This window comes from Falco naumanni, chromosome 3 (genome assembly GCF_017639655.2).
Source record: "Falco naumanni isolate bFalNau1 chromosome 3, bFalNau1.pat, whole genome shotgun sequence".
Taxonomy (NCBI): Eukaryota; Metazoa; Chordata; class Aves; order Falconiformes; family Falconidae; genus Falco; species Falco naumanni.
Genome location: NC_054056.1, coordinates 41,570,484 through 41,591,557, shown reverse-complemented (window position 1 = coordinate 41,591,557; position 21,074 = coordinate 41,570,484). Strand labels below are relative to the sequence as shown.

Genomic DNA, 21,074 nt, shown 5'->3' with positions numbered 1-21,074 from the left:
GATCCATGTTACCTGTTTCACAACTGTTAATTCATTAATATTGTGTGTGCAAGGAGGTAAATTGTTTAAGCAAAGTGTGATTATAGGAACGTGAACTCCCTGGAAGTTTGGTTTGTGAGCACCAGCTCAGTGCTGAGGTACAGATGGGGAAGCCCTGCTTGTACCAGGTGTTGACCCACGATTTCTAACATCACCTTAATTTGACTTCTGGAAGAGAATGAGAGTTTTCTTATCATTTTCAATGAGAGAAAGACATGTCAGTTTAGGTCAATTTGATGGATTCTTAATTTAACAGTGATATGAAAGGATATTGGCTTGGTTTTACTCCTTGTATTTTAACTATGGAGACATCAGAAGTGTAATGAGAACAACATAGAGAAATTGATAACAATTTGATTACTATACTAAAATGTTTTACCAAAATGCTCATACCAGAGTTGTAAGAAACAAATTTAATATATTCAGGATTTATCTGTGCTACCAGGCAGCAGCATTGCTCAACTACTGTCCTTCATGGTAAGATGATCTGGGGCAAAAAACAAATAAACAAAAAAAAAAAAGCCCCAACACTGGACAATATTATTAAGCCCTTTCAGAAGGAAAAGTAAATGCATAGATAGCTTATAAATCAAAACAAATTCTAGTATTACGGCTCTGCTCTTAGGAAATAAGGACAGATGGATAATGTATGATTAAACCCATTCTGATACTTGAAGGATGTGCTCAACCCTTATGAAACCCAGTGAATTAGAAACAGATTAAGCTTCGAGGTGGACAGATTTTACTGAATGGCCATATATAAAACCTTTTTGTGGATACCGCCAGGGGGAGCCGATGTTGTCACATATATGCAATAGGTAGCAAGTAAGAGTAATGCTAAAGGTGAATTTTAAGCTAATAGCTGCCACACTTACACAGATTTTCAGTTCTTGAAGAATGCCATAAAATTAAACTGAGTTCATTGAGTTGTTTTTTTCAGCAACTAAAAATAAAAACCCAAAATTTTCTAGGTATTTTTAAAATCAGTTTCATTACAAATAGGAAGATGAAGATAAAATCATATTTGCAGGTGATGCCACTGTGATAGCATCTTACAGATACAAGCTCAAATTTTTAATCGAGGCATTCTTCCAGAGGGTGGTGGCATGCTGGGTTAGCTATTATATTGCATAGATATTACGTGCATATTTATGGCAGCTGTGTCCAGGGTTTGGAAATCAGTGCATATGGCTGATGCATGTGCCTAAGAACAAGTGCATAGGAGCAGGTCAGGTTTAGTGCCAGTGTAGAAAGACACATTCTGCTAGAAAAGTTTATCAGATTGAGTTCTAAAAGTATGAACAGATTGTTTTAGCATCCATCCTCTTTCACAGACAAATGCTTTGTGACCAGCAATGCAGTCATTCAGGGACTAAAATCTAGGAAGTTAGAGACTCTCCAAACATTCTTAAATGTCTTTTCTACACTTAATGCTTTCTTTTTTTTCCTTAGGATTGAAAACTTTGAGGACTGAAATGAATGTTGCCTTTCTCACTGAGCAGCTGGATTTTTTCTTTACTGGTGATAGGGCTGTAGAATACTAAACTTTGAACTCATTCCATTTTTATCTTTAGAAAACGTGCTACTGGTCCAGAACTGAAACTTATTGTGGGCAGAGAATATTCTAAATATATGAATGGAAAAAGGGAGTATTTCACTTCTTGTTCATTTTTAACTGAAACTATTTAAAGCTGTTCATGGCATCAAGTATGCTCAAATAAGTGCCAAGGGAAAGTGATTGACAGAGAAATTGTCCAGTCCAAATTGAGTGATGAATTGGAAAGGCCTGTGATGCATTTATTGATTAAACATATAGCCATGCAATCTATCATATGCCCATCATCTGTCCGTGTATTCTGCATTTGTAAACTCAGCTCTGTGGTCATGATTCTCACGCACTCATCATTGATGTTTACAGCCACTTTAAGCCCTCTTTATTGTTCGTCCCAGTGTAAAAGTGCCTTTTCGTGTGAGTTGGGCCGTGTGTGTGTATATAAGAGAGCACTTCTGTCTTCTAAGTTGGCTTCCAGTCACTACCATGACTCTCAACATATATTTAGTACATGCAGTAGGCACCATTTAACTTTCCGTACTAAAATACATGTTATTTTAGAAGACAGAATAACTTATTCCATCCCTCGAAAATTACAGCCATGTTGTTTCCTAATGTCATTGCAAAACTATGAACTCCCCCCTCGAGGACAGCGAGACAAACTTGCAGTCACTGTTTACACACTTCTTATTCAGGTTCTCTCATGTATAGTATGCAGATAAGCTTCGCTATAGCACCTGTATGGCTAGAGAAGTCCACTGTTAAAAATCAGAAGTTAACAGAATAAAAAGTGACATGATTAATTCTTTGGTTATCCGGAAGAGCTTACATGTAGTAAACCCTGCTGATTTTTGCTGAGGTGGAGGAGGAGGGTAATCTTATATTTTTCTGTGCAAGAATCAGCTGCTTTATTCCTTGTTTATTGCGTATTCTTCTGTGATGCTTTGACTTCAAGTGGTGAATGACTGCTAAAAGGATCAAGTCCAGTAGCAAGAATGAAATACTTCAGATGATAACATATTAAATAGGTATCAGCTACTGAGGCCTTCATTCATGTGCCTTGAATGTTCCTTGAACATGAAAGATACTTTTTTTTCTTGTCCAGTTCTAATAAGAAAATTGTAAATTTGGGTCACCAGATCTGCTTCATTGTCTCATGTCTTGACAAAGGTCTGAAGAAGGAGACTCAGTCCTGGGTAAAGGTAACACCAGTTGGAAAGGGGATATTTTGTATTCCCTTACATGTGCACTCAACTGCCTGCCTGTGTTGGAAATAATACCTGTGATTTTGCAAATGCTGAGCAACAAGTCAGGCCTAATGTAAGGGGAGCACAATTCCTTTGACTATAACAAAGTATTTTCTGGTTGCATTAAGTATGGGACTGGACTCCAGTGAATTAAATACTCTTTCTAGCCTCATTTCCTGATAATTTATGTTTTTATTTCCTAGAGTGTGTAATAAACCTTAGCTACACATTTCCCATCCTGACTAAATCTAAAGACATTTCTCTTCTAATTCCCTTGAGCCCAGCTCTGCAGTGCAAGTGGTCTGTGGATGAACTGTGCATGTTTATTTTAAGAGAAACAAAATTCTCCATTTTCCTCCTCTTTATAAGAGCAGTTTATGTGAGCTGTATCTTTAATAACTGAGTAGTACCTTAAACGTGCTCTGTTGTGCTTGAACAGTGGAATATGAAGAAATTGCAGCACCGTACAAATAGAGAGACTTACACTTTATTGGTTTAGTGGTGGACTTAGCAGTGCTAGGTTAATGGCTGGACTCGATGATCTTGAAGGTCTTTTCTAACCTAAACAATTCTATGACTCTGTGAGCCTGTGATCAGTAACAAGCTGGACTAAACATCTCTGTCCAGCCAAATACATGCATGTGGTGTGGGTGTGAGTGTGTATGAGACCTTTAATTCTGGGTATGAGTTTGAAGTAATGCTTGATTTACACATTATGTATGGACCAAATCAAACTGGAAGGTTGGTGTTTGAATTGGCGTTGAAATTTGTAGTGCAAGATCCTACTGATTCAAATGCAGGCAATGCACATGGAGCTACAGAAAGCAAACTGTTGAAAATCTTTGTATTCTCTCTTCCAGGTAGGAGACAATACCCATACCAAAGTGCTGGTCCATCCTTAAAGATGCTCATACTCAGCTTTTCATATTACCACTTTTAAGTCAGTAAACACTTGACTAAAATGCCTGCCTGCTTTCTTCTAAGAAGTTGAGAATTCTGGCCATGCACATTCACTTCTGAGTTTTAGGGCCTGAGGGAGCAAAAGGCTGAGAGCAGAGACAGAGTCTCTTTTGTCAGCTCCTTTTGTGGATTCCATAATTGGTTCCTGGCCTGGATAAAACAATTACTTTCCAACCTACTGTACCATAAGCAGAGGTGGGGTGTAATGGAGGACAAAGACCTAAAACAAAAGAAGACTGAGGAAGTAACGAGAAAGAAGGACTATGACAGACTTTTTTTTTTCTTTTAACACTATTATAATTAGAAGGTTAAAGTAAAGTTGCTAAATATGTGGTAACCTCCCATGAATAGTGAAGGACTAGTAGGGGAATACCTAGTTGACTTGTTAGAGCAAACAGACAAAACTACTAATACTTTCACTTCAGTCATCTAATGAAAATTATTATTGATCTCTGATTTTTAAAACACATGAGGTTAGCATTTTTCTTCTTTTCTCTCCCATGATTGTTTCCTCTATTTTTTCACTTGACAAGAAGCTTAAAACTGAAGGGGGAAATATTTTTTTCAATTCATAAAACCATGAACATTAATGGAGAAATATTTTCAACGTTTTTTTCTCAAGTGAAAACATGCAACAGGTCTATTTATAAGGTGTATCTAGGTGTAACAGTCAAGACTTGAAAGTCAAGAATTGTTATGCTTCTTAAATTATAAAAATTAGAATTACAGAGACTGTAAGAAAAACTAATTGGCTTTAAGTTCAAAATAAAAACTTTATTTAACATTTACTGGTAAGAGCATTTTAGAAGCTGAACAGATTCTTGTATTTGACTTGCTCTACAGAAAGCCTCACGGTGGACTGTAGAGGGCTGTAGAAGAGCCAGCCTGTATCACTTCTTGGTGTTGCTGGAAGCAGATAAAGTAGTACTTTGGGGACTGTTGCATGAATGCATTGGAATTAGGTTTTATTCTGAAACCGTTTTTGAGTGCTACCAGTTTCTCAGACACATTAACTCAATGCTCAGGAGTGATATGATGCTTTTTTACCAGGTAAAACTTATCCCACTTTCTGCCCCAAAAGAGGAAAGACATTTTTTTTCAGAAGAAATAGTATTTTAATTAAACACAACGTATGCAAATAGTTTATTAACTACTTATAATTTTAAAATACATTTTTTTACTTTTAAAAATCTTTTCTGTTTGCCTTCAGAAAATGAGAACGATGACTGGTGATTAACCAACCAGTCAGTTAAAGAAACTTAGAGGTTGAAGTGTCCAAGTTTTCAAAATGAAAACATTTGGTTAAAAAAAAAAAAAAAAAAAAAAAGAAAAAAAAAAAAGGCATGCATATACTGTAATTTGCTTGTTTGCTCCACTCCCTTGTGGACATGCCCAGCTTCCTCTGTACCTGGCAGTTTTCCTGTTCTCTATTCATTCAGGCTAATCAATGGGATTCAGATGTTCCTCAAATAAAATCATTTGGCTTCAGCCTGCTCTTGCAAGAACACAGATTGAAGTAAAAAGGCTTTTCCTCAATTTTCGAGTACGTGAAGTATATGCCACTGTTCATAATACAAGACTTCAGCAATGTATCAATGGCAATTTTTTACACAAAAAATCCTTGCACAGGGAACCTACTTGCATTTTTTTCGTGGAGTTGAGTTAGTGTCTGTGAGACAATTAGCAGACTGAAAACAATGAAGATCAAAGTCTTTAAATTTACATGCGTAATGTGAAGAGGAATAACAAACATACCACCAGCTTGATTCTGTGCTGATCTGATAGGGGCCACTCTAAGGTGAGAGGAGAGTTTTATAATCTTGTCCTGAAATGAGCAATCAGAAGAATGAAGATAATGTTTGAGCATTACTGTACAGATTGTACTGTATAAAGTGGAACAGTGGCCAGTCACACCTGCTAAAAAAATTCTGAACACGATCCTTGTGTAGTGTTTTTAGGAAAAAAAATTATCTGGTTCTTCATAGCTTAAAAGAGGTGGTGCTTTTTTTTTTTTTTCTTTTCTTTTTAGTTAGGGATAAGTAGGGGAAAGAAAGAGGATAATAAAGGGATAATAATGGATAAAAGGGAAATAATAGATGGAGTAAAAAATCCCAGAAGTTTCAACTTCTTGCTTTTCGGAACCAAAATGGATGTTAGGATTTGGGAATTTTTCCTTTTTCTCTTCTTCTTTGTTTTCATCTTCTCCTTCCCCAGACCCCATCAACTAATTTATTAAGCATTTCTTTTGGACTTCTGAGTTAATGATTCAATTCTCTGGTATCTAAACCCCAGCGCACTTTGGGTTGAAGCTTTGCTATTGTTCACAGCATCCTTCCCTCAGACATCCCTGGTAGATAATAGAGAATGAGCTTTTAGGTCAGCGCATACATGAAGAAAGTCTCCTTGCTCTGTCCTTCTACCTCTTTATGAAACTTTTGGAACTGAACTTCAGACTGTTACCCTTCCTGACTAATTCAGGAGTTGGCAGACAGTTTAAAAGTTACTGGAGGATTTCATAGACAGACCTATAATCCTACAACAGTGTGACCTTCTTAACCCAATTTCTGCAGGAACTGAAGCTGAAAAAAAAAAAGAAACTCAAAGACATTTCCAAATTTCCCGTAGGAAAAATTACCTTTTATGCTGATCCTAATTAAGACCATTAACTCAGGTGAAAAATTCTTCGAACTAGCTTGTCCATTTTGAGGGTATGATCGTAGTGAACCTTCAAATTCTAGAAATGGCCCTGCTTCAGCAAAGCACTTGAGCATGCTTAATCAGGTACCCCATTATACAGCATGCACATTATTACTGAATGAACTGTGTAAATGAAAGCTTTAAAATGCTTTGCATGAATAAAAATGCAGACGATTTTTCCCTGTGGGGATTCATCCCATGCAGGAGATATCTGCAGCTTTGCATTTTAATCAGTGAGTGTTCCTGTCCTGCTCACATTGAAGTCAGTGACAAAACCCAACTGCTGAAGTGGAAGCAGGATCAGTGCAAGATACGAAAGGGGAGAATTTATTCCAAGTGGATGTTTGAATGATGACCCATTTCTTGCAGGCTGCTGTTCACCATGCTACCAGAGATGACACTGCCATTAACATTTTGCTATCCAGAAATCATACAGTGCGTAACATCCAGTTACCACTGTTGCATGTTTGCATTTTTCAGGTTTATAGGGAAAGAGCCCCAGGGCAAAGCACAATTGATGAGATAATTGACTTCACAAGAGCACTATGAAAGAGTGGGCCAAATTCAGCTCTGACTTAAGTATTCCATCTCTGCTTATGTCTGAGCTAATCTGATCTAGTCCATCTGCTGTCAGAGGAGTGGTGGCATAACAGCAGAGCTGTTCTGTGAGCGCTTTGTTCTCTGCCTATCCAATATTCCGCTTGTTACTAGGCTCCCAGGGAGATCTTCAGTGTGCACTGCTGAAAAAGATAACCTCATTGCTGGAGCCTGAAGTGGATTTCATGGTACCCTGCATTTGGTTCTTGCCCCATGCAGTGTTTTCTTGGCTATGTCTGTGTTACTGGAAGTCTGTCTCTTGCCATCCTTCCATAGAACCAATTGCCTTTATGGGTTCTGCAGCGTGTCTGTGACTCTTTGCAGCTAGCGTAGCCGCAGGGTGCCTGGCAGTGTTTTAGGTGGTGAGCATGCTTGGCATACACTGTCCTGGCCTCACTGCCCTCGATTTGCCCTCATCCCAGCGTGAGAGTCTGGTCTTCTGAGTGCCCAGAAAATGTCCTTTGGAAATGATATGATGCCCCTGTGTAGGGTATCGCACAAGATCTTTAGGGAGATCTTAAAATGCTCTGGTTCTCAGTTTTGTTCTCTGCAAGAATAATTCTTTCTTCACTGGGCAGTTTCAGAAGGCAAAATGTCTTAGTGATGAGAAGTGTTCAGGTACTCCAAGAAGCGTTTCTCCAGGTACATACATTTGTTGATGTCACTGGACATCTTACAGCTATGAGAAATACGATAGCAGAGTAATCAAGTGTGAAAGTGCAGTAAGATGTGTATTAACTAAACTCAGAAAAGCAACATGGTCTTTGAAGTTAAAATATTTCTGGATATGTAATTGCCAAAGTAAACCACCAACCAAAGTATATTGAAAAGCCTGTTGTTTGAACTTTGGGGAGGGAAGCAGGTATTCCATTGATCAGGAGGTCCAAGAGGAGTCAGTTAATGTACATCAAAAGAGGTCAGAGTAGAGCTTTGTGTCTTCAGAGCACAGAGGTGTATGTAAATGTTTTCGTACCTAAATTTGGAGCTAGCTGTTGAAAATCTTCTGTGAAGGTATTTACGTTATTGGTGGTTTGGCTGAAGCATGTTTTGGCCAATTAAATGGAGTTATTTTGTGCTGTCCTAATTGTAAGTTAGACAGGTGGTTGTGCATGAAACATTTAATTTTCTCAGGGCTCTGTCTGACTTCAGATGGTACTATAGATACTGTCCTATACAAAGATAGAAGGTGATGTAAGGGAAAATGATGGATGCACTGGTGGGGGAGCTGAAGGGTGACATCACAGATCTGAATGGACTGAGGTGCTGTGAGGGTGGGTAAGAAAAAAATCTGCAAGAGTGATGAAGTCCCATTTTGTTAACCACACTCCAGCTTGGAGCTCACTCTTAGTTTTTGGTATTAAGCAAACCCAGTATTTGTTGCCATTACTGCCTAGCAGGTCTGCATTGTTAGGGAGATACTAAAACTATTGTTTCTTATTTGTGCAGCAGTTCTTAGAAGTACTTATATGCCCAAGGCAAGTGTACTTTGTCCCCACAAACAGAAAGCGACTGTTCAAAATGTTTTATTTTTATGTGTGTAATACCTAATGGTTTCAGTAATAAGTAGCTTATTACAGATTGACCCGATTCTCTTCCACACTTCCTAACTTTTAAATCACTTCTAATCAGAAATAAGTACACAACTGTGAGTGGAATGGGGTTGCTGTACTATGAAAAGAGCTCTTGAATCCCACAAGTTGTGTGTATGTGTGTTTGGTTTAGGGTTGGATTTTTTGTCTCTTTGCTGAGCTTGCTGGCAGCTAGTCTCTGGGGAAGGAAAGTATAATTACAATGTGAAAGTGTTTTATGCTTTTCTTCTCTGGATTATGTTAGAAATACAAAACTGTAGTAGAGATTTTATGGAGTCATTAACAGGCAAACTGAGGAAGAGAATGAATTGATAGAACAGAGTGCATGCAGGGAGGATGGTGAGGTTTAAAAAAGAAGAGTTGAGCAAATGGCATTTTTTCTGTGGACTTAAAAATCACCTAATAAAACACTGTTTTATTGCATAGGTGCACTAATAATTTCTGCGTTTAATTGTTACCCTGCATATGCTTTTCAGGCAATTTTATAGAGTGTGTTCTCTAAGGTGGCTCATGAAAATCACCTTCACAGTCCATTTGTTTAAATTTGGCAGTGGACTTGAATGGAAGCCGACCACCTCTGTAGAGGATGCGGATTGCCAAAATCTATCACTTAAGTCTAATAATTCCCAGCAAAATGTGGAGAGTGGTTTATTTCTTCTTCACCAAGCTCATTATATTGGGTAATCTCTGGTTTTAGCTGTAGATTTTCCTTGCCCACAAAGGCCTCCAAGGAGCCCCGTTACTGATAACAACGTGTTACCAATGTTACACATGGTGATTTACGAAGTGCAAGTCTGAAGCTATCTTATTATATGCTTTTAAATATATTTCCGTGATATCCTGCTCCTTTAACCTACATTGTCTGCTTGTTCATAGTCTTTTTGAACTGCACAGATTAGGCACACTGCCCCTCTCCTCACACCTAAGTAAAGGACCAACTAGACCCAGGAAAGCACCTTGTGAGTTGTTCTAACTTGCTGTTAACCCCAGATAGTGAGCACCAGGAACTGTTGTCAAAGTCTCCCCATCAGACATCATTATGTATGAAAGGAAATTAACATCTCACTCTACTGACTCATTTTTAAAATCTATCCTCTAAGCCAAGTGACAATGTTCTCCAGTTAATCAAGGAAAGATCTACTTCGACACATGAGCCTTTTCCTGTCAAAGAGCGTTTTGCTTTTCATGTCACTTTTGTGACATCTGATCCTTTCAAATAAGGAAGGCAGGTTACTGACTATGGTGTAGAGTTCTCAGAGCATCCAAACAAGGCTTTTGTAAAAGCAGGGAACCAGTAGGTTCAAGAGAGTGCCCGAGAGGAGAGGATGAAAAGCAGTTTAGCAATAGCGGCAGTATTCTAGGTCAAATGGACTTTGAAGAGGTCAGAGAGGCTTTTTCAGTCATTTAAGAAAGGATTGTGGGAAAGAAATGGGGATAATAAAGTCCAATATGTTAATCTTCCCTGTCTGAAAGTCTGTGTGGCATTAGTTCAGAAATTTTTCTTTGCTTTTTTGGCAGGTGGTAAAAATAAGGTCTGAAATGGGAGAGGGTGGCAAACGTTTACTTGAAGTGGTAGTTTCCTCTGATGAGTCTTTGAAGAGCCAGCAGTCTGATCTAGTGCTGTTTAGAGAGAGAGACTTCACAGTAACTTTCAGCATAGGTTTGAAAGGAAGATCAAACATCAGTGCACAGACCTTCACAGTTGCTTGTACATGGAAAATACAATGGAGGGACTGGAATATTTACTCTTCAGTTCTCACTCCCTGGCTTGATCCTATCTTGTATTGCCTTTGCCAAAAAAGCTTTTGTAAAAGTTACAATACTTTTGTGTTGCGATACCAACTAACAGCAGACAGGTTTAACCTCAGGGGAAGAGCTTAACTACCTCAAATTTGTGAGGCAGGTTAAATGAGTCCACATTGTATTTATTTTTCAATCATAGGAGAGGTCGATCTAGGTTAACTTAAATTAACTGTGATTAGATTGGGATCAAATGTGGAAATGCTGAAGAATCACAGGGTACTTCTAATAATACGTACCTTTCTGATGATATGTCTAGTGAGATGTCTTGTAATTTTTGTTATTGGCTGGCATGTAAAGGAGTGGATTTACTTCTGTTTGCAGGTTTTGTGCAATAAGAATGACTGCAATTAAAGAACTTGTTGAAAAACATGAGCATTGGGCATAAGACTAGGAAAGACTGAAAGCAGCTCTTTAGGTGAGAAGTGGCAGTCACATGCAGGACTGCATGAGTCAGCAGCATGCCCTAATGGTGATGAAGCACTAACCACAGACTAGGACGCACTAGCAAGAACATAACCAGCAGATCAAAGGAAGTGATTAGTCCTCTTTACTTGGCTGCCATGAAGCCACATCTGTTTCCATTGTCCAAAACTGGGTTCAGTTTTGAGTTCTGTGGAACAAGACACTGAAAAAACAGAGCAGGGGCAGCAGAGTCTGGCAGAAGGCATCGAAGATGCATGTGAAGGTGCTGAGACAAGAGGGTTTGTTCAGCCTGCAGAAGGGAAGGGTAAAGAGAATTTGAATGCTGTCTTGTCTCTGAAGAAAAAGGAAGAGCGAGCCAGACTCTTCTCTGAGATACACTGCAAAAGGATAAGACTGCAACAGTGACAAGTTATAGCTAGAAAATTTTCAATTTAGCATAAAAAAATGTTCTTTATGGGGAGAAGCATTGCATTAAACATTGCCCAGGGAATGATTGATGATTTCCCAGAGTGGCTGTGGAGTCTCCATGCTTGCAGATTTTCAAAACTCAGCTGCTCAAGGACCTGAGCAACCTCATATAAGCTGGAAGTTAGTCTTGCTTTGAGGAGGACGTTGAACTAGGTGACCTCCAGAGGTTCTTTCCAAATTAAATTATTCTGTGATTCTATGACCTAAATGAGCTGAGCCAACATTAAGCTGCTCTACATCCTCATTTTGGAGGAGGGCTGGAGCTGCACAGCGTGATTCCTCACCTCAGCATTTCCTGGCCTCACCTTCAGTTTCTGCAACGCTGTTACAGGAGTTGGGAGAGAATCCTTGGAGCTCAGTCCATTACCCCACTCTCCCCATGTTATTGTTAATGTATAACAGTGGTCATTTATTGTCTCTTGTTTCTTTTAATTAAGAGAAAAAGAAAGTGTGCATGTATGCTAAGAAGCCTATTGGATTAAAATGTTATAAATAGAAGTCTGCCCATTCTATCTTGTGCTTTAACTGCTCACTGAATGTTGTTTAACACCTATTTCTATATACAATTTTTTTATCAATGAGCAAAATGAGTAAAATGTAACCAGAACACATCATACCTGTGTGAAAACTCTTAACCTAATCCTGTGTTGTTCGTTTTCCTTATCTGTGTTAGTCATTGCCATAATAAATGTTTTCTTTTCCCATTTTTTTCCACCAGCCTTCTTCCAAGCGTATAAAAAAATGTACACTTCTTAAATTCTGGTCTTTTGTGATGGTCTCACTTTTTACTGCCAGTACAAATAATTAGAGCACAGTTTCTTTCTCTTGCTAGACATTTTAAGTACTGTCAGTGAAATAATTATGTTGTAATTCGGGGATCATAATAATATTTTTTAACATCATGAAGCTTGTAATATTTTTTACAACTGCATTGTAATAGACCATTTGAACTACAGCAAAGCAATTGCAGTCCATGAAAAGAAAGTTTTCTGGCAGTGGAACAAGTAATGAAAGAAATTGGAAAGTAATTACCAACCTCTTAGCAAGAACTCAGAAGAATCAGAGGAACTCAGCATCTCTGAAACCATTACAAGGTTCAGATTATTCACCACGTAGAGGTTAAATCAACTGTCACCTCTTTAAAAATGCTTTTGTATATACTGCTTCTGTCATTATTGAATGTGACAGTAAACCACCAGCAGTGCTGTAAAAGCAGAAGGTCACAGCACTTAGCAAACAATTACAGTCTGAGAAGACTTAACGCCCAATGCCCATCGGACTGGGAGAGAATCATGGCTTGGGCGTCGGTGATGGACTTTCTAAGTCTTGGTAGGATATCTTTTGAACTCTTAGGTATGATTCTAACCTCATTCAAAGTCAGTGGTGGTTATTTTCATAGTAGTAATCAAAGTGAGTATTTTACCCATGGTAGTCTTCACCTACTGAATTAAATCTTCATTTCTGAAAGTGCTGATTAGCATTTAAACCAGGTGAGGTTTATCTGTCTCTTCATCATTGGCATTCTGTATGAGTAATGTGTACATATATGTGATATCAAACTGCACAAGTGCAGATATGGCTCCTCCAAACTCAGAGTTCAGTGTTTTCCTAATTACTTACAGCCTATTGAGATTAAAGTGACAAGATCTCTTTTGTGTTAAACAAGAAGCTCACATTCTTTACTGATGAGCTACTCTCCTCTTTCCCTCTTGATGATCAGGGGCAACATTCTTGCAAACAGACATCCCAGTCCAGTCCACCCCCTGCTCCCCGTCCCCCACCCCTGAAATACAGCCTTTGTAACTTGTGGTTGACCTAATTGTGCAGCGACAGCACTGCTGCTGTGAAGCAGGGGAGGTCCTCGGTATGGCACTCCTTTGGGCTTTGCACAGTCTGCAGCCTGGAGCAGGACACGGGTAACCAGCAGTGCAGGGCATTGAGGGACACTTTCCAATCTCACTTGTGGGTGAGATGTCCCACAGAGATTTCAGTATGACTCGGAGACCACGGGCCAAGTTCTACACCCTTTCCAATATCACACCCCACCTGAAGCCAGTGAATGGGGTCACATGGTACTGAAAAAAACGTCTTGGCGTTGTTACGTGTTTGATAGCACAGTCTTCTGAGGTACAGAAGTGCTTCAGTAATACATTATCTCTGGCAATTGTTATTTGTATGTCCAATCTTGAAGTAATTGCTGAACATTCTGGCTTAACCTGTGTATGTCTGCATGAGGCCTTGAAGATCAGAGCCCAAACTGAAGTTGTCTTAGTGTCATGACAGAGAAGAGAGAAAGAGATGTTGAGATTTTTCTTTATTCAACCAACAAATAACCTCAGTAGCTGCCATCATTGTGAGCACACTGTGCTTGGTGCGTAGCAGTTTCCTGCGTGTGCATTCCCCCTGAGAAAAAACATGCAAAAATCACAAGGCAGAATCACATCTGCTGTTGTGCATTACTCAGTTCTTTGTGACAATTAGGACATTTTAAAAGGTATTTTCTGACTCCTGGAGTTAAGACCACTCAGTAAAGTTGAGATAGGCTTCTTTTATGTCACCTATCATTACCCAGTAATGCCCATCCATCTTCAGTTTGCACCAGTGGGGACTTAATCAAGCGTGTAGAAGGAAGAATAGATTCTTACTTACTTCATCCATCCGAGGATGGTTCAGCTTTAAAACGGGGGTGGTTTAGTGCTGCCTTTAGCTGAAACAAGGTTGTTAACATGACACAGAACCGTAGCAGTCGTGTTTTATGTGTGTGCTTTCATGTTCGGACAAGTAGTAGTGGCAATCAAAATGGTTTGCTTCAGCCAGCAACTTTGTTCAGTGCCGTGTGTGTTAACTGTGTTTAAAATTAATGGATCTTCTCAGTGAAGATAAAAGATTAGAGAAGTGCTTTGACAAAGGCCTTGATAGGCTTGAAGAAAGGGTGACATTTTGGTTTTGCTTGAGCAAAGGAAATTTAGTCATTGAATAGAAAGCTAGTACTACCATCTTCTGTAGTACCATGCTTCAGGACAAAACTGCTGTTGAATGAGGAGGTTCTTAGGCTGGACTGGATGATTCAGCTTCTGAGATGCAGATGTAATGGATCAATTCACACGTGCACCCTGATAATAAGAGAACTGGGTTTTGTTTTGTTGTCAATATGTGGGAAGAATGGGCTGGGGGATGGAGATCCTCCCATAAAGTAGCTTGCTGAATCACATCAGGGAGAGACTCACGTGTTGTTACTACAGTAGATAGGTAGAGCTGTGTGTAAAAAGGGTATAAATCCCTGAGCAGAAAGATGCAGGAAACAGTTGCAGGCAGGCAAGAAGAGGATGAGGAAATGAGAGAGACGGCTAGGGAGGAAAAGCCTGCCATCCTCATGTCAGGAACTGGAAGTGGGTACTTTGTTATAAATTGCTGTGCCAGCTATAGGGTGGAGGTCATTTATGGCATCCTGGTGACAACAGATGTGGCCTGTGTTATATAGAGGTCTCTTTGCATCAAAGTATACTGCATTGTGCATTACTTCAAAATCTTCCCGTGTGCTTCCACTCTTAAATTTCCACTCTTTAAGTTGATTTCTTTGCCATCCAACATTGTTCTGTTTTTTTACATACTGTAACTTTCACTAATGCTTTAGTAGTGGGTGGTTACTGGGGTTTTTGTTAGTTTGAAAGCCAGGCAGGCCATATACATTTACCTGTTTGTTTATGGTCTGTTTTTGTGGGGCTTTATTATTTGCTGTTTAACATCAAATTACTCATATTTCTCATTGATGTTGGTGTTTTCCTAAATGTAGTTTCTGTCATGAGCATAGTCTAATGCATTCAGTGACACATACTTAGTTCCTGTAATTGCCATTTCTAGACAGAATGATCCCTTGGATTAAATCTGGAACCTAGAGCTAATGTTGTAGAAAATAAGGTCAAAGAAATCAAGTAATATTACTTCCAAAGTTGCAATGGAGTCTTTGGATCATCTTCCATCATAAATATAGATGCTTGACAGCACTTAGAACTTTAATCATGATTTGTAACCCTCTGAATTTTATTGCTTCTGCTGTCAGAAATCAATTTCAGTACTTAATAGCATCTTGTAACCTCAGTCAAGGAGAATGTTGGGTTGATTTTTATTTTAGCTTTACTCAAAGCTTCACTGCTAAGCTACACCCATACAAAATTATGATACTTTTTTGACAAAGTTGTTTTCGGTTCTCTGACTGTAAAGAAAATACTTCCATGTATACAACATAATACAGTAGTATTTCTCTTCTTTGATCATTTTTATTGAGCTGTAGCTTTATGTATGCTTCAAAAAGTTGTAGATTCTGACCCTAAAAAACAGAGAAGTGTATGCTTAATCTTAGTCATGCTTGTAGACCTGGGACTTCTCATATAATTAACATCCACTGCAAGTGTCTGCAGGATCAGACCATAAACTATTACTTAATCTTCCTTTTGCTTACTGAGGTTGACGAAGAGAATGTGGCACACTTACAATTCCAAATAAAACATTTAGATTAGTCTTTATTCATTCCTTTTGATCAAAAGAAGTGTGATTAGGCTTGATTCTGTCTTTAGTCACTCAATAATTTGAGTTACTGAAATTATTGACCTTGTTGGGAGTTCCCCAGTAATGGCATAATTGCAGGATGGAGTCTAGAGTTGTACGTTTCTTAAGGGAAGGAACAAAATTGTATTTTTCACCCCCAAAAGAACCCCAAACAAACAAGCCCCCAAGTAGTTTATAGGAATCAAACTAAAAGAGTACAAAAAATTGTACTGTGTCTGATCTTCTCTGAAAATTTGCAAGTCTAACGGAGTTAAACATGCACAGGGCATATCTCTTGATCTCCTTTATAAATGGCTAAATATTGGAAAAGGTTCTGCTTTAATCATGGTAGTTTTCTCTGCACTTCCGAGTGGATTTGATATGATGCTTTGAAAAAGAGATGTTTGTTATTCTCGCACTTAACACAGAAAATTGAAAGGTAGTAAAATAAAGTGACACCTAGTGGGCCAGCATTAAACCTAGTGTACCAATACAGTGTCCTGACAGAGAAATGCTGCCCGTTTTTACCTGTGTGTAGAATTCTTACTGGAAATGTCATGATCTGTTTGGCAGCATGGAAAAGGGATAGTGAGATTATGTTGTCAGAAGCAGTAACAGGAGTAATGTCTTGCAACTCATCATTTAAACTTTGGTCAAAGTCCCCAAGAAACTGTCCCTGGAAAGTTGTTTCTTCATAGAAGTAACGCAGAAGTAATTTGCTATGAAAGTCACAAAACCCAAACTCCCCAGGACAGGTATAGCAAACCACCTTTCTAAAAGCAAAGGACAAAATTTTTGTCCTTTTTCAATTCATCTTTATCCTATATACAAATATTGAGCTCCATCCTGCTATTTTTAATGCATTTCATGTGTTTTTTTCCAGTTACAAAGGAATAGCTCTCTGTGTTTGATTTATATACTGATGACTTTCAGCTAACTTTCCTTGCTATATTTCATTTAGAGAGCCTGCTGCCTGCACATGATAATGTTTATGTAGTGGATGACACGGTTCTGGAGCTGTCAGAGGTGGAAGAAACAGCATCAGAAAGCAGCTGTTTTGCATCTGAAGATACGACAGAAGACTCGGGTGTTGTGAGCTCCCCATCTGACATTGTGTCTTTGGATTCACAAAATGACAGTATGAAGCCAAGAGACATCAAGCTTATCAATGGCTACATGGACTCAGCTGAGACAGATGCGATGTATGGCACAGAGATGTACTCTGCAAAGAATGTCTACTGCAATAGTGTGGAATCCAACAGTGCTCCACAGAGGTAAAAATTTATTTGCAGCCAGCTCTTGGAAAATATCTTGCATGTCCTCCTTGTAGGGAATCATTTAAGAAAACCAACTTCTGCTTTCTTGTGCTCTTTCATAAACCAGTACCAATGCCAAGTGACTCCTCCCAGTGAAAAGCTCACTGCCAAATCCCCTCCAGTGACATACTTGTAGCAACAGGCAAAGGTCACTTTTTTGTTTGAACTTGTAGTTACATTTCTTGCAAAAGACCTCTGCCTGCCACAGTTGATTTCTCCAAGAAGTCTGAAATAATTTTGTTACAGTTTGGTTTATTTTGTAGTTCTGATAGCATATGAAGTGCTTACAATGTTACATTGATCTAGAAAAATTACATACAGGTTGTAAAATGGAAAAATTATGAAATGGAAAAATTCAAGCCACCAAAAGCCAGGTGGAAAAGGATTGTATTCAGTGAACTTCAGGGACTGGTTTGTGGGTGTGTGCATGCATACATATGTTCACCTAATGCTAACCTCCACTGGCGTTATACCTTGGGGGTCTTTTTCAGCATATTTCCTTCTTTTTTTTTTTTTCTTTTTTTGCATAAACAAACATTTTCCTGCAGTTTTTGCAAGAAAATATGAGAACCTGGAATTTAACTAGAAACTGCCTTCAAGCACAAGTGACTCCGACACTGTTTGTTTGCCAAAACTCACATAGTTGGTGGCAGGGCTGCAAAGGGAACCCAAAATTTATAGGACTTTGCAAATACAAACTGGCCAAATAGGAAACTGTGCCTCCAGCAAGGAGGGTGGCCTGGTAATACTGACAGGGATCCGCTCTGTGTGATGCTGCAGAGTCATGGGACAGGGGCCAGAAATTCCTCTGAATTCTCAGTTGACACAAAGTCTGTGCTTTCTGGTCTCTCTCCATTCAGCTGCTAATCTGTAGCCCCTTCATAAGAGCATGTATCATGACCTAGTTATTTCCTTCCACACATTTCTGAGGGAGAACTCCATCTTGGATCATGCATTGGGTGATAAATTAGGCCAGCGTTCATATTTTAATCTACTGGAATGATCTCAGGGTTTTTCTTTATCCATCAATATCAATGGGGACAAGGTCAAGCCTCACTTAGGTACTTGCTCAACAATACATTTTTCTTGTGGTTTGTCCTTTAACAGTTTCTTAGGTCCTGATGCAGTGTCTGTTTGAAGAATTAGATAGGCTAGTGTAGGAACTGCAATTAACATTCCAGACCTGATCCAAAAAATCAACCCATTAATTTAAATGGACTTAGATTGGGCCTTGTAAGATAACTAAGCAATCCCTACTTTCCTCAAAATGCAGGATCTAACCTGGTGAGGAAAACACACATGCACATTAGTGGGGGGTGGGGAGGGGGAGGGGGGGTGTGTGCGGCCAGGGGAAAATTTACCCTGATGTTGAGCAAAGACATAAAAGTAAAGCCCTGTAAGAACAATACTAATCAATGAAAAATACTTTGGACCTTTTCTGCTCTTTCAATCAAATGGAAGATTGACCACAGGTCATTGTAGCACACTCCCGCTTGGAAGTCAGTATTCTCTCCTTCGGTCACTTCAGCCAAAGATACATATTCTGTGTGTTACACTGAGATTTACCTTTGCCACACAAACACACAAAGTTTTCAATAGTTGGAAAGCGTGCACATAGAAGAAACAACAGGACATTTCATAAGCTGGCTGGCAGCACTGCTGCTCAGGGGTCTTCCTGAGCCAAAGGAGTGGAAGCTGGAAGGACAGCGTGGTGTACTGCCCAGCACGGTCAGGCAGGTGACTGTTCCCCCCTGCTCAGCTGCTGGGAGGCTAGCGTGGTAGTACCATGTCCAGTCTTGGGTCCCCAATTCAAGAGAGAGATTGGCAAACTGGAGAGGGTCCAGAGGAGAGCCACTAAGAGGGCTGGGGCACTGGAGTACATGAAGTGCAAGGGGGAGAGGAGGCAGCTGGATTGTTGACCTTGCAAAAGTGATGCACATCAAGAGGGACTGACCACAGTCTTTCCCTGAACAAAAGAAGGATTATTGAGGCTTTTTAGGGATATGCAGTGAAAGGACAAGAGGCAGCCGTCACCAGCTGCTTTTAAAGGAAATAAAAATTGCCTATGAGGAGGAAATTCCTAGAAATGGGAGTGGTTAAGCAATGGAAGAGGTTTCCCAGAGAGGTCAAGGAATCTCCATGCCTGGAGGTTCTCAGAACTCAGCCAGGCAAAGCCTTGGGCAGCCTGGGCTGGCTTTGAAATTAGCGCTGCTTGGAGCAGGAGGTTGGGCTAGGCTTCCAACTTAATCTTTTCTGTGATTTTGGCATACTAAATATTCTGTATCTATCTAATATGTCCCTAATTTAGAAAGAGTACCTTTAGACTGAAATAGGAGACAATTGTTGTTTGGGGACTTCAGCATTTTGCATAAATTCTATTTATTTTTTAGGCTCTGGGACAGCAAAGTCACTTCACATCAACTTTAGGGTACAGCAGAAACTTAATGTTTATTATTTATTTTAATCTTATGTCAGCAACCTCTTAGACTGCCACAGCAGCAGTGCTGATAGTAATTATCTTTTAAACTTTCATGCTCTAAATATGCCAGTAGAATTTGAAGGTAAATCCAGTTCCACTCCTAACTTTCATTTATAAACAAACCGGCTTTGAAAATTGTGCTCATCTAAATCCTTCTGAGGTCAACTTGCTAAGTTTTCAAAAGCCACTTCCTAAGTGCAGAGGGAAGGAAAAAAATAAGAAGTTTTTTTAAACCTATTTGAATGAAATTCTTGTTTTAGCAGGATGTAAATCAATTATGAGTACAATTTTAAATACAGCCAGATTTGGAGAGCACCATCAGTTTCTGCTTCCACTGTCAGAACAGCTGCCATCCCACTGAAAGTCTGTTGGGAGCCCTGCAGGTCTTGTGATGAACGGGCTACTTTGAGGACCAAACCAGCCTCCTAAATCCCCAGACATGTCAAAATACAGTTCATGTGAATAATTGATACCAAGCTATACAGAGTTTGAAGTATGTTTCATAAGCTACAAAACTTAAAAGAAAATTTCACATGGATGTTATTAATTCCTCTCTGTCTTATTCTAGTCTGTGTACCAAGATTGAACTCAATTCTAAAAGGGAGATCAAAACAAAGAAATTGGGAAAACATGTCACTACTGTAAAGTAGCAGTGGTTAGCAGCAGTGAATTGGAGTCCTCCTTGAGTCTGAGCTCCACTGAAGCCAGAGATTTTATTTAGTGACTAATTTGGACAAGGCTTGGGAAAAAAAGGTTAATAAGAATAATGGAAATATTTAGCCTGCCATGTTAAATTGTAAAGCTGACTAAAACTTGAGCTTTTCACCCAGTGAAATAAATAATTCCTAGGAATTCATAATGCTGTATACTAAAATCATTTTGTACTCTGTGGGCTGTGAAAAAAAGTGGAAGCAAATTACATTTGGAGCATGAAGGGCTATAAAGTCTGAAGTGATATTTTGCACGTGCACTGTGAAGAACTGCAATGAAGAGCAGAATCAAGTCCACAGTTCTTAGGTTTGGTCCAGAGGCTTAGCTTGTGCTCCAAGAGATCAAGGGTATTTTGCCATGTTGCTTACTTTGGATAATTGTATGTTTAGTTTTAAGTTAATTTTCCTTAGACTTTCTGGAATTGTTTACTGGGTGACCTGGGTGGTCTATGTGTAGCTGAAACGCCTGATAGCATTGAATATCCCAGCAGGGTCTGCACCTCATCTGCTGCTGAAGTCAAAGAAGGTTGTGAGCATTCAAGGGTACGGTCTTGACATGCAATAGGTTTGTCTGTACGTAGCGGCATAATAATACAGCTGGGTCAGAAATGGATGTACCATGGGCTTTGCACACACGGTAATGACAACC

At 39.3% G+C, this 21,074-nt stretch overlaps 1 protein-coding gene across 10 annotated transcripts in view; it reads left to right on the top strand.

Moving 5' to 3' along the window:
• The window catches only part of COBL (cordon-bleu WH2 repeat protein), a 208,189-nt gene that overhangs the window by 165,500 nt on the left and 21,615 nt on the right, over positions 1-21,074 (top strand). For all 10 annotated transcript variants that reach the window (XM_040585927.1, XM_040585930.1, XM_040585926.1 and 7 more), the window contains one exon: positions 16,882-17,194. In XM_040585927.1, the coding sequence (XP_040441861.1) occupies positions 16,882-17,194 (313 nt within the window). The remainder of the gene's footprint in view (positions 1-16,881; positions 17,195-21,074) is intronic.